Here is a 12,966-nt window from a genome sequence, read left to right as displayed (position 1 = left end):
AGCCAAACACCAACATCATCAAATATACAGTTGAAACCAGATATTTACAAACTCTTCAGATAAAAACACAAACACTTTTTTAATTGTAACATCAAGTCAGACTAAATGTTTATTTTCTTTAGGTTGATAAATATAAAAAACATATTTTTTAACTTTAAGAGTAAAGAGAGAAACTATCTGTATTTCTTAATTGTAAATGGCACCAAACTGTATTCAAAATTGAGCCACACTTAGCTCTACTTTACTCTTTAAAGAGTTTCAGGCAAAGTTACACTAACCCTAGTTTCCTAGCTGACGCTAACAAATGCTAATGTTAGCCTCTGATTTGGGCTGCTAAAGTAAAGACTTTTAGCTAGCTGATCAGCATAGATTAATTTAATCAGCCTGTTAACCACCGTCTGTAGTGGTAATATTATTGAAAGTATAATTTCACCTCAGCACATTTACAATTATGTCTATTTTGTAGCACATAGAAATGTTTAGGTAATAATTAAAGACACACAATTAAAATAAATAAAGACAATTGATAAGTGTATTTGGTAATACTGAAGCTTAAAGGAATTTGTTCAATTCTAAACTACCATTCGCTTTAATTTTCCGCCAAAATCTCCGGCGTCAACATGAGTCGCTTACCTTGTCCGTCACTTCCGTCCGAGTAAGAATTAAACCTGCAGTGACCGCTGGCGAACACTAGAGGGCAGCCAGTGAGCTCTGTTTGAACCATGCTAAGTTAACTTTGTTGTCTAAATGTTGATGCTGGTTACTGATTCACACTGAAGATTCAATAAGGTTCATTGTCATTACACAAGATATTTACAAAAATACACAGACGGAAAGCAGATATTATTTCTACAGCATCTACAGTGGAATAATAAATTAAAAAAAAACAATTAAACAATACAAAACCTAAATAAGGATCATTTTAGGGTGTCATGAATGTGGGCTCGAGGCACTTTCCCGTGTTCACTTTGTGCTTTCTCCTACAAAAACAACAAAAACAGGAGAGAGAAACATTGAGTGCAGCTTCAGGGTTGAAAGCACGCTGTGACGGCTGATGTTCAGGTGGGTGTGTCCCTGAACGCAGCAGACTGCCCCTTGCCTCAGACTGCTTTTGGCACGACACCAGATTTACACAAATCGAGTTTCCAGCAGCTTCAGGAGGGTCAGTTGTGAGTTATTCAACAGAAATGTCTCACATCCTTCTTCTTCTTCTTCTTCTGACTTTTGAGACTGTGGAATTAGAAGGTGAGTAGCTAAAAATAAAATTTAAAAAAAAAACTGCTGGCAGTCTGACAAATGCTGTGACTCACAATTTTTTAGAGCAAGTTTGTTTTAACAGTTGTTTAAATGTAAACATCAATAGCAGCGTGTTTGCAGCAGGACTGGACGTGCGAATAGCTTGGAGGAGATTGTTCCAGAGGACCTCTGGTCTTTAGCCATAACCTAGGTTCCACCAAGAACAACTGATCCCAGTGCTCTCGTGGGAGTATACAGGTGGAGGAAATCTCCAGAGCTGGAGACAGAAATTGTTATTTGCCAGGTCTTTAATCTTGTCTGGAGTTCACCCACCGCTATCTTACTGGAACTGAAAGAAAAGAAAAGACAGGAAAAATTACATTAACAAAACTGCTGAACTACACAGAGCAGCAGAGTTGAGTATGTGGAGTTAATCTCATTTAAAAACTTGCCACATCTTCTCTAAGTCACAAGGGCTGGCTCCATTCTTCTGTTTTTCTTCTGTCGGTAGATGCTTATGATAAGATACTATAATTAGTCAAGTCGCATCTTGCTGATCTTGTTGTGTTTGTTTTTGGGAGTTTTTTGTCTCCCTCTCAGGGATTAAACCTTTCTCAGGACATACTTCTTGCGTTGTACTTGCACACAGTCAGTGTGCATAAACACGACACAGTAGTTTTAAGTTGTCAGATTTTCAACATATTTACCAGTCTGGTGATTACTGATACATCAGCTACACAAGAAATATGCAGTTATCAGAATTTTTTCCTCCCCTTTGTTTTCCCCAGTATGTTGCGTGCACTATGTTATAGGTATGATGTCACTATGAATTTTTTTATAACATATCAAAAGTTTACTGGTGTAATTGCAGACATTTCTTCATGAACCCAGAAAATGACCTCATGTGTTACAACTCTATCACATGTTATTGCATTTGGCGTCATAGCTCCCAGACATAGGTTTATAGTTTGTTCATACAAATGTAACATCAGCATATGTGCAAGTAATCTGTCAGGTCCACACTATTGTACTTTTGTTTTCTGCAGTGGTAGAAATGAAACCATTAAGTTGGAAGGAAGCAAGGAAAAGGAAACTCTTAATTTAGGCTCTACCAATCCTCATTTTCCTGTAAAGGAACTGAGTGTGCCACGTGAAATAAAAGAAACTTCACAACCTGTTCGCTAATCCGTGACCTTTCTCTTGCTTTGTACACACTCCCCATGTTTGTTATTTGATCCTGCACTCTCACTATTTACACTTTATACTTGCCCAGTTGGCATGGCACACCCACAATTTCAATGTGCATGTCCAATGAGAATAAAGGTCTATTCTATTTTATTTTATTCTTATTTACAAATCTGTGTCATTGTGGGTTCTTAGCTACACATGTGGTAACAGTCAACAGAGTTGAGCGATTCAGAACAGCATGAGGAAATTAATGTGTTATTTTCAAAGGAAATATTCTTTTAAAATAGCCACAAAGTCTGATCCATAACACTTGGTACCGTATAATGAAAGTCTGGTTTTCCTAGAGAAGAGCTTGTTACTCAAGGCATTTCAAGATTTCAAGAAAGTTTTTGATCCCTTGAGGTGATCTTAAATAACCCAGACAGACACAAACAAACATCGAGTGCTGTAATCTAAGTCAGTAGCTTTTGCAGGCTCTTTTCTGTAAATGAACACATGGGTAGGTTAATAACCACTGAGGAGGATGAGTTTGCTTTTATTCTTTTCTCTTCTTGTGCATTCACACGAGCAGGTGACGCATGCGCATTTATGGAGGACGCTTCAAGCAACAGAAAAGTAGGCCCATAACAGCCTCTGGCCTACATCTATCAAGGACATTTGTCACTGTGTGTGAAAGAGCATGATCAAGAGGAAATTTTTTTAAAAAAAAAAAAAAAAGCAGATTTCTCTTTGGTCCCTGGCCTTGTTTTGGAAATATGTCGAGCTGCAGGAATCCATTACTTTGATTAATCCACTGATGTTTTTTTAAGACTTCCTCGATCCAAATAGTTCCTGTCAGATGTCTCTTGATATGCTCGTCTACTGAAAAAAAAGAACTGTACAGGAGGAGTTAGCCAGCATTTCTACACAATATGTCGTAAAGAAATGGATCGCAACATCTTATCAAAGTTTGTTCTTTTTTTCTTTTGTCTTTGGTCACACAGAGATAAAAGTGAGGCCTAGACAAGATGTCACTCTTCACTGTCAGGATCCCAGTGGTGTAAATATCACTCTGTTAGAGTGGAGCATACCTGAGATTAAGTCAGACGGATACGTCTTCTTCTACCGAAACGGGCGCTCATATGAAAGCTACCAGCATGAGCGTTTTAAAGGCCGAGTGGAGCTGAAACACCCGTCTATGAAAAACGGAGACGTTTCTGTGATTCTCAAGAACGTCAACGTCAACGATACAGGAACATATGAGTGTCGGATTATAACCAGTGATCTCAGCAGCGGTCAGAGAGTTCAGAGTGAGTCCAGGCGGTCCATCGACCTCACAGTCATAGACTCTGGTGAGTTGAGAGGTCCACTTTACTACTTATTCTTCTTCTGACTTGTAGGGACATGCAGAGCCAAAGTGCAGCCCTCGCTGCACTGCTAAGCACAAAAGAGCTTTTTGTGTCTGTGAACTGTGACGCTGGCTTTTTGCACCCCCACAGATGTTCTCTGAGGGAAGCATTGTCTGTCCATGCGTGGGAAAAACAGAAGACCATGCTTGTTATTTTCCACCATTTGATTTCAAAAACAAAAGAAAAGGAAAAAGAGACGCAAAAAGCCCCAACTTTTGCCACTGCAGAGGATTTATTTATCTTTTTTGGTCTACTCTCCACGAACTTGACGTGGTTTATGAAAGATCACTGCAGTCTGAAGTTAACATGATCTTTCTACTTGTGTTACGTGACATATGCTGATGCTTCCTGCAGTGGCGTGTGAGTGGTGATAAATCTGATCTGACGTAGTTGTTTATTGGCCCCGTTTTATTTTCATTCAGACATCTGTTATTGCTCATTTTCCTGTGTGTGATTATACCAGCCGAGTGTATTTTACTTCTTTGACTGTCTTAGAGTTTTGAAGGTGGCGCAGTGAACCGAGAAAAAGGCAAAGAGCTGATAGTCAGAGGCTCTGAGGCTGACACAGATGTTGGACATGAGAACTGTTTAAACTGAGTTTTATGTTGTAGAGTGCCTATGGCAGAGTAAATTATAATGCAGAAAAACATGCATGATATGACTGGATCATAGTTGTTGTAGCATTAATATGTGCATCCTTTTAATGTATAAAATGGAAATTTTATTCAGTTATGCTGCTCGGTGGTTTTATCTATATTAATCCAGCAATATATATCAGTAGACTTACAACTAAAAGTGTAAAATAATGAACTAAAGTTTCAGATTTCATGTGGTGCAGTGTCACCCTGCACTCTGCTCTTTGGGTGCGCCCCTGCTTTTTTTCTTTCTGTGAGGAAAATGTATTTCAATTCAATTCAATTTTATTTATATAGCGCCAAATCACAACAAAAGTCGCCTCAAGGCGCTTCATAGATACAGAGAAAAACCCAACAATCATATGACCCCCTATGAGCAAGCACTTTGGCGACAGTGGGAAGGAAAAACTCCCTTTTAACAGGAAGAAACCTCCGGCAGAACCAGGCTCAGGGAGGGGCGGGGCCATCTGCTGCGACCGGTTGGGGTGAGAGAAGAAAGACAGGATAAAAGACATGCTGTGGAAGAGAGACAGAGGTTAATAACAGATATGATTCAATGCAGAGAGGTCTATTAACACATAGTGAGTGAGAAAGGTGACTGGAAAGGAAAAACTCAATGCATCATGGGAATCCCCGGCAGCCTACATCTATTGCAGCATAACTAAGGGAGGATTCAGGGTCACCTGGTCCAGCCCTAACTATATGCTTTAGCAAAAAGGAAAGTTTTAAGTCTAATCTTAAAAGTAGAGATAGTGTCTGTCTCCCGAATCCAAACTGGAAGCTGGTTCCACAGAAGAGGGGCCTGAAAACTGAAGTATTTAGAAGTATATATTTATATTTAAGTTTATATTTCGTTCTGTTGCTTGCTGTTGAGGGTTTTTCTTTTAAAGGTACCTTTAAGGTACTTTACCTAATACACATGCAAGTGTTTGAGAGAAAAAATAAAAGCGTTGGTTTCTGAAACATGAGCACAGTGGTGTGCTCAGTGTTTATGATCCAAGCGCCTGCCGATACTTTTATTACTTTTCTGACAGTTACGTCACTGTTGGACGTTATGACCTCTGCTAACTGCGTATTTCAGTGTAAAAGAAATGCTGTCAGCATATCTCAGGCCTCTCACCTGTTTTGTTTTTGTTTTTCTCTTCAGGAGATCCGACTGTAGAACACAAGGACAAGCATGATTTAATTATCATTATTGTTGCAGTTGTAAGTTGTCTTATTGTTGGCGTTTGTGTTGCAGTATTTTTCATCCGAAAATGGAAATCATCAACACGCGGCAACTCTTATGAACATCCACCTGAAATGTTAAACAGTTGATCTGAAATGTTTGAGAAGATGTGTGAAGCATTGTTATTTAGCGAGCAGACAGCATAAACAGAGCGTCTGTTGACAGCACTCAACTCACAGCAACAAGGGTTCGATGCACCGCTCCTCTGATCTCGAGTCACATTCGGGAGTCATTTTCTCCCAACAACCATTAAAAGTAACATTACATCAATACTGTGGCTGCAACAAGCTTTTTATAGACTTTAAATCTGTTTATTTTTCTTCTCCTTTTTTCTTTTAAGTTTAACTTTATTCTGTGCATTTTTCTGCAGAGCTTGATTTTACCGTGAGAACAGCAGGTGAGCGTGGTGGAGCTTTTAGCAGGTAGAGAGGTGGAGGAGACAGACGTAGAGTAGATCAGTTTATGTAAGCTCTGATTAGACGGGGCATTAAAATGGGGCCACAGTAGCACGGTTAGCAAGTTCTCTCAGTGAGTTAAGCACTTTATTAACTTTAAGTTTTTATTTTGCACTTTTAAACACTTGATTTATTTCTGTTTGTGGCAACTGCAGCCAATCAGCCACCTTCCTGCTTTCTGTCCATCGCCCCCATTAGAAATAATGACTCAATGTAATCTAATATGTGATTATAGTATACCCATGATATTTATTTAAAAAACATACAAACCATTATCATAATGGTTTTATTGTGTTATTATGTGAGTTGTGGAAAGTTCTGAGTTGGATCTGTAAATATCAGAAACCTTATCAGTGATTTAAACTGAGCTGATCTCACATTCAGATCTCCACCTCGGGCGTGGCTGTTTTTAGACTTCTGTCATGACGTCTTCTTCTTGTTCCTCTGTGCAAAATACACAGTTGATCTTTCAGCGTTTTTCATTTTCAGGACTTCACATGAGCATTAATCTGGTGAATAGAGAGGATTTTCAATCTGAAGACGTTTTAACACAATCTGTTTCCTGTTCTGATGCCTCAGGATCTCGTCCTTTCTCCTGATCTGCATCCTCGCCTATTGTGCTGCCTTAAGGCGTTGAAACTCATCAGAAAACTGCTCAGTCGTGAAGTTCAGGTTGGTTTAAAATCTAATTTGTTTGTCGTTTGTACGTTTGAGGTCTGTGGTGAGGCTGCAGAGCGCTCTGTGGCAGAGGTCAGAGAGGGACTTCCTCTGAGATCTAAAAGCAGCAGCTGCTCTGAAAACACTCCAGAGGTTTCTGATTTTTATCGATCCGTTCTCAGGCCTTTTCAGAATTTATGTCTTTGACTAGTGTACTCAATGTTAATGTTTCACTTGTTGTTTTTTGTTTTGTTACCCACCACATTTGTACTCCACCACATTTGTACTCCACCGTCAGTACAAATGTTGTGGATCCAATCTGACTCTGAGTGATGAGCCGAGTCCATTGTAAATATCCACTGTCATACAAAGGATATTTGAAGATCAAAAGGGGACAGTGCAATGAGCAAAATCAAAGTGGAAGAAGATGGACGGATGTTCAAAACTAAAACCTGAATAAATGAAAGTGAGCAGGACACGAGGTCGTATCAGGAATTTGAAGGAAGATCGAGGTATGAAAGCCTGTGGAGGGAAATGGAGCCTCACTCTGTTTTTTGTTATGTTTTCTTATGTTATGTGGCTCAAATTAGGAGATGATACATATTTTCTGTGTATTCGTATGTATGCATTTGAACATGTTCATTTCTCTGTACCATGTTTTTATATTTCTCCTTTGTTTGTTGTGACATAATTTTATGATATTTATTGTTGTTGATCTGATCACAGAAATAAAATGAGAGCCTCACAAGTAACAGAGTGAAGGGTTTGTTTGTTTGGTCTTATTTCCTCTGGGGCCTTTTTTCTCTGTTTAAAGTAAAAATGGGGAAATTATGTCATTAACTTGAGCCTGTTTACATCTGTGTATTTCCTCTTCCTTCATTTAAGTCTGAATAACTCTGTAATTCTCTGTGTTTTGTCCTAAATACTTTCCTGTAAACATCACTTTCTTAGTTAATGTAGAAGTCCAGCATTCAAATATGTTTAGATTTCTATTTGACAAACTAAAAAACGAGTTCAATCAGCAAAGTCAAGAAGAAAAGTATTTCCTCTAACAGTGACTGGTACTGTTTTTGGGCTGTCGCAGGGATGGCTGCAGCTCATTTCAGATCCTCTTGGGTTATTTCCTCTCATGATTAAAACTCTGTTTTCAGAAACACAACACAGTGTAAATATTAACCCTCCAGACTTAAACTGTCACTCAGTAACTCTTGTTTTTTTTATTTCCAGAGCTAGCAAAGCTTTTTAAAACCTTATTTTGGGCAAAGTCAGCAATTTTTTTTGAAAACACTTGATGTCAGGTTTGTACATGTGGTTTTTATGTCTTGGGGATAATGTCCTGTATATAATAACTACCAAAACAGCTTTTCATGAAAGCTGCAGACGTGGTGCCACAGATGAGTCCGTCCTCTGGAGATGACGGCTTAGTTGTCCCGTTCAAAAGATCGTGACTTCCAGCACCTTCAACACTCCCTCACATCCAGACTTTAAAGGATCCATTAAGGTCTGTTTTTCTCTTTCTTTTTCCAACAGGAACTGGTTTCATGTATTTATTTATTTTCTCTGTCATCATAAAGTCATGCTGGTAGTGGTGAATCTTCAGCTTCTGCTATTCGCGCGGTGCCCTTTGCTTCCATAATAATAAAAAAAAAGCAGCTGACTGTCAGTCACCTTTTTTTGAACAGTCAGAAGCCACGAGTGCAGCTCGTGAACTCGGTCATAACCACAGGCAGAGCTCAGGGGACGTGTATTGCAGTGACTTGTAGATAAACATTTATGATAAGGTGGGGACTGGTGGAGTGTGACTTTTCACTTCAGGAAACTGAAATGAGGCAGAAGGAGACTCCTCTGTAGACAGCCTGTAAATAATCGACTCAGCCCCTGAACATGAACATCTGTTTCTTCCCCCTGAGTTTTAAAATTGGAGCAAAACAGAAACAGGCCTTGTAGTGAGCAGTGATGGTGGTAAAGTGGCTGTGCTCATGAGGGGAAGAGAGATGTGCTGCCACCTGTTGGCTGTAGTTTGTCACTGAAGCTTTAATTAAACATTAGATTGTATTCTCATGAATTAATTAACTTTGAAACATATTCTTTAAAAAATGTTTTTCACATGTCAGAAATAAATGTCAAAAACACTCTTGGGGCTTTATTATGTACACTGTTACACCTGTCCGATTACTTTTTTCAAGTAACGAGTAAAGTCAGGGATTACTATTGCAAAAACGGTAATTAGATTACCGTTATTTTCCTGTAAGCACGCTGCGTTACTGCGTTACTAAAACTGTGATTTTTTTTTTGAGAGAATGTCTCATGACAGTGACGTAAGCGAGTGCGACGTTCGTGGCAACAGCTGTGTGCAGATCAACAGTGGATCATATATCGAGTGTGGGAGAGAGTATGAGCGTGCAGCGTTTAAAGCGTGGAAGTACCGACCTTACTTTGAGTTTGATTCCATAAAAAGTGACAAAAACATTATCGTCCGTTGTGCGTGGGAAGAAAACTTCTTTTTACAGTGAAAAAAACCCCTAAACTTCCAAGCAAGCACCGAGTGCGCAAAGACCTAAATTCACAGAGAAACTCGCAGATTCTTCAACTGACCGTAAACCTCCGCCTACCTTGCTCCTGCTTTACAGGTGAAAATAGAGCAAAAGGACCGCTAGTCTTTGACTTTATTGATTTTCTGCTGTGTTTCACTTGCATCTATTTGAAAGAGTGAGTGTAAACAAAAAAAATGTATTTTATGTGCTGGAATGTGCAGAAAATAGGTTTAAATGTTAAACTAATTTCTTCCAGTCAGTGAATGTTGCATATAATTAAATTTTTGCTTGATGCATAAAGTTAAAAGATTAAAACTGATGAAACAAGTTTTAAAAAGAGACTTTTCCATTTGATTACATTTTATATGATGGATTATGCAGAAAAAGTCGAATTGGGCTGAAAGATCTATCGCTTTATCACCTCTTCAGGTTGTAAATCGTGTTTTAAAAAGTAACTAAGTAATTAATTACTTTTGAAAATAAGAAATCAGTAAAGTAACGGGATTACTTTTTGGGGGAAGTAATCAGTAATTAGTTACTGATTACTTTTTTCAAGTAACTTGACCAACACTGCACATCAATAGCGCCAACACATAATTTTAATTTTAAGCTGCACACGTGAGTCTTAGTTCCTGTGCAGTGTGTGCTGAGGTCGTAAACATCTGTGACGTCATTCAGTGTTAGAGAGTCTGGAGACGTCGCTGGTTCAATAAGTTCAGACCAGCAGAGGTGAGAGTCACGACTGAAGTGCTCAGGAGCAAGTTTCTATAAAGATGGACCAGCAGCTCAGTGCTGTGATCAAACCGAGCTCTGATGCTGCCCTCTACTGGCAATGAGGTGAACTCCGCCTGTCAGCAAAAACACACTTTTCCTGATGGGAACGCAGAACCAGTTCTAGATTAGTCACCAGCACTGGATCCATGGAGAAAGAGGATTAGTCCCAAATCTACAGGATGTTAACTCAGAAGAATTTCGCTTTAAATTATAACTGGATATGAAGTGTATATAAAGGCCTTTGTAGAGCCACGTGAACCATTTGTCCCTTTATATTCTCCTCCTAGTGTCAAAGATCTGTCACTTCAAACACCAAAGTGTTTCTCGCCATGTTGTTGACCTCATACTGATTTACTTTGACTGTAATCCTCTGAATACTCCACCTTTCACCACATCCAGTGGCAGGAGGTGGAGGTCATTTAGAGATGGTGTAACAGCTGACCTGAGAGCCAATTAGAGCACAACATGAACATGATGTGAATATCTCGTTCCAACACATTTGTTTGAGATGTGGAGACTGTGGAGGCGACCTGAGTACAGTGAACTCATCGTCATGGTCAAGAAACCAGCTGGAGATGCATGAAGGACGTTTTTGTCACATTAGTGGAAAGAAAACATCAAAATCAGAGTGATGTGTGAAACATGTGAATGAGGTTTTCTGTTTCCATGTCTGCACATCAGAGCATGATTTATATCACATCAGTTAAATCCTTTGTTCTTTCTCTCTGTGGTCATAAACGACCAGCTTAACAAATTAAAACATAAATGTGTTTTACAACATTTATAACAGCTGTTGTGTTTATAAACTTTGACAGTTTATGGGATTTATTCTTAATATTTATATTTATTGGTAAAATAATATTTTTTGTAAAATTGTCTGAAATCTGCAAGAAAAAAAAAACATGGATTACTTTGATTCCAGCTTCAGATTTATTTACAACAACAATCATATCAACAGGAAGTTTATTTACAGTAGAAACATTTGAAGCACAAACTCTTTGTTTGGGAAAAGTTCCGTTACAGATAAATACAAAGCTCAGCATGATTGTTGGTCAGACGTTGAGGAGTTAAAGACCAAACTTCTAATTTGGATCATTTTTATACAACTTTAAAAAAAAAATCATTAATTATTGGAAATGTAAAAATAAAATGTGAAAATGTTTGCTGGACTGTTTGTCTGCTTTTTGCACCAAAGAAAACAATTTGAAGAAATCTGTGAAAATTGTCTTTTGGCACTTGCTGGTGTTACATTTCAGCTCGTTTGTCTTACATGATTGAAAAAAATAACACAAGAACACTCTCTCAAAAACCGAGGCCAGAGGCAGGAGGGACAGCCTACACAGTCTGCTCAAATCAAAGAGTCCCCCACGAGCGACGACTCCTCAGCCTTTTGTATTCCCAGGTAAACACAGGCAGCCATGTCATTGGTCCGCTGCATTCGAGGATCCCACAGCAGTCAATGGTGTGTGTGGACTGGCACACTCCGATCTGCATGCAGTTGGGCGGGCATAGGTCCCTGGCCAGCCAATCACCTGTGAGTCCTGGCACACTTGAATTTCCATACAGGAAGGCGGGCTGTAGATCAGGTGGCCGCTAACCAGAAGGTCGGTGGTTCGATCCCAGGCTGCTCCAGTCTGCATGCCAAATATCCTTGGGCAAGATACTAACCCCATGTTGCTCTCCGATGCATCCATTGGAGTGTGAATGTGTATGAATGTTAGATTGAGCACTTAAGAGACTGGAAGAAGTGCTCGTGTGGATGAATTTGTTGTATAAAGCGCTTTGAGTGCTCAGAGTAGAAAAGCGAGGACATGAAAATTAATTTCAGGATATCCTCAACTGTTCTCTGGGAGACTCAGATCAGCTGGAAAAACTGAAACATTTCAAACATGCTGAATTTTAACTGGAGGCTGGTATGAACCCTGTTTGTTTGGTTTAACTTTTCTGTAAATCAGAAAACCACCACCAACAACAACAACAGCAGCAACAATAGCCCCAACAGGAAGACCAACTTTCATTCCAGCAGATCCATCCTCCTTCCCTCCATCCTCCTTCCCTCCATCCTCTGTGTCTCCTCCTGTGTGACCTGCAGGTGAGAAACAGGTGTGAGGTGTCAGCTGTCAGGTAGGTGATGAGTGAAGAACAGAACAGAATCCATTTGCTCTTCAAACTGCTGTCAGACATTATCTACTGCACTCTGATCACATCACTCAGACCAGCTGCTTTCTACAAAGTCTCATCAACAACATCTTTAGAAACAAACATCAACAACCAGGAAGCAGCTTCACCTCTGATCACACACACACTCAACTCTACTCACTCACCTGGAGGATCAACAACTCTCAGGGTGATGATGCTGATGATGTTCAAACCATCTCTTGCTTTCTGGATGACACCACACTCGTATGTTCCAGTGTCATCAATCGTCACATTCTTCAGAATCAAAGACACGTCTCCATCCTTCATCTTTCTGTCCTGCAGATCCACCCGGTTCTTAAAAGACTGATGCTGGTTGGTGGTATTAAATTTGACCCCTTTGTCATAAAAAAGGACAGAGCTATCTTTCAAGTCTGGTCTGCTCCAGTCTAAAACTGTGATGTTGTTGTTTGGAGCTCGACATGTCAGAATGACGTTCTCTCCAGACACAGCTATGATGTTTATCTGGACTGAAAGAGGAAACAGCACAGATCAGAGAGGTTAAAGGTTAAAATGCAACTAGTCTCTTGTACAGCAACCAAGCAGAGTGAAGATCAGTGACTCTCTGTCACTCCTGTCAAAGAGTCTCAGGGCAACATTAATACAAGAAAGATTTTTTTGAGAACAACATCGAAATTTCCACATTAAAGTCCAAATTATATTTCAAGGTCCAAG

General features: G+C 39.5%; 1 protein-coding gene across 1 annotated transcript; it reads left to right on the top strand.

Moving 5' to 3' along the window:
- Positions 1-536: 536 nt before the first annotated feature.
- Positions 537-7,527, top strand: LOC113018116 (myelin-oligodendrocyte glycoprotein-like). Its single transcript, XM_026161176.1, has 3 exons — positions 537-1,245; positions 3,408-3,755; positions 5,595-7,527. The coding sequence occupies exons 1-3, from the start codon at positions 1,188-1,190 to the stop codon at positions 5,762-5,764; spliced, it is 576 nt and encodes a 191-aa protein (XP_026016961.1). The 5' UTR covers positions 537-1,187; the 3' UTR covers positions 5,765-7,527.
- The last annotated feature ends 5,439 nt before the right edge of the window (positions 7,528-12,966 follow it).

Source organism: Astatotilapia calliptera, unplaced genomic scaffold (assembly GCF_900246225.1).
Source record: "Astatotilapia calliptera unplaced genomic scaffold, fAstCal1.2 U_scaffold_4, whole genome shotgun sequence".
NCBI lineage: Eukaryota > Metazoa > Chordata > Actinopteri > Cichliformes > Cichlidae > Astatotilapia > Astatotilapia calliptera.
This window is presented reverse-complemented; position numbering and strand designations above follow the sequence as displayed.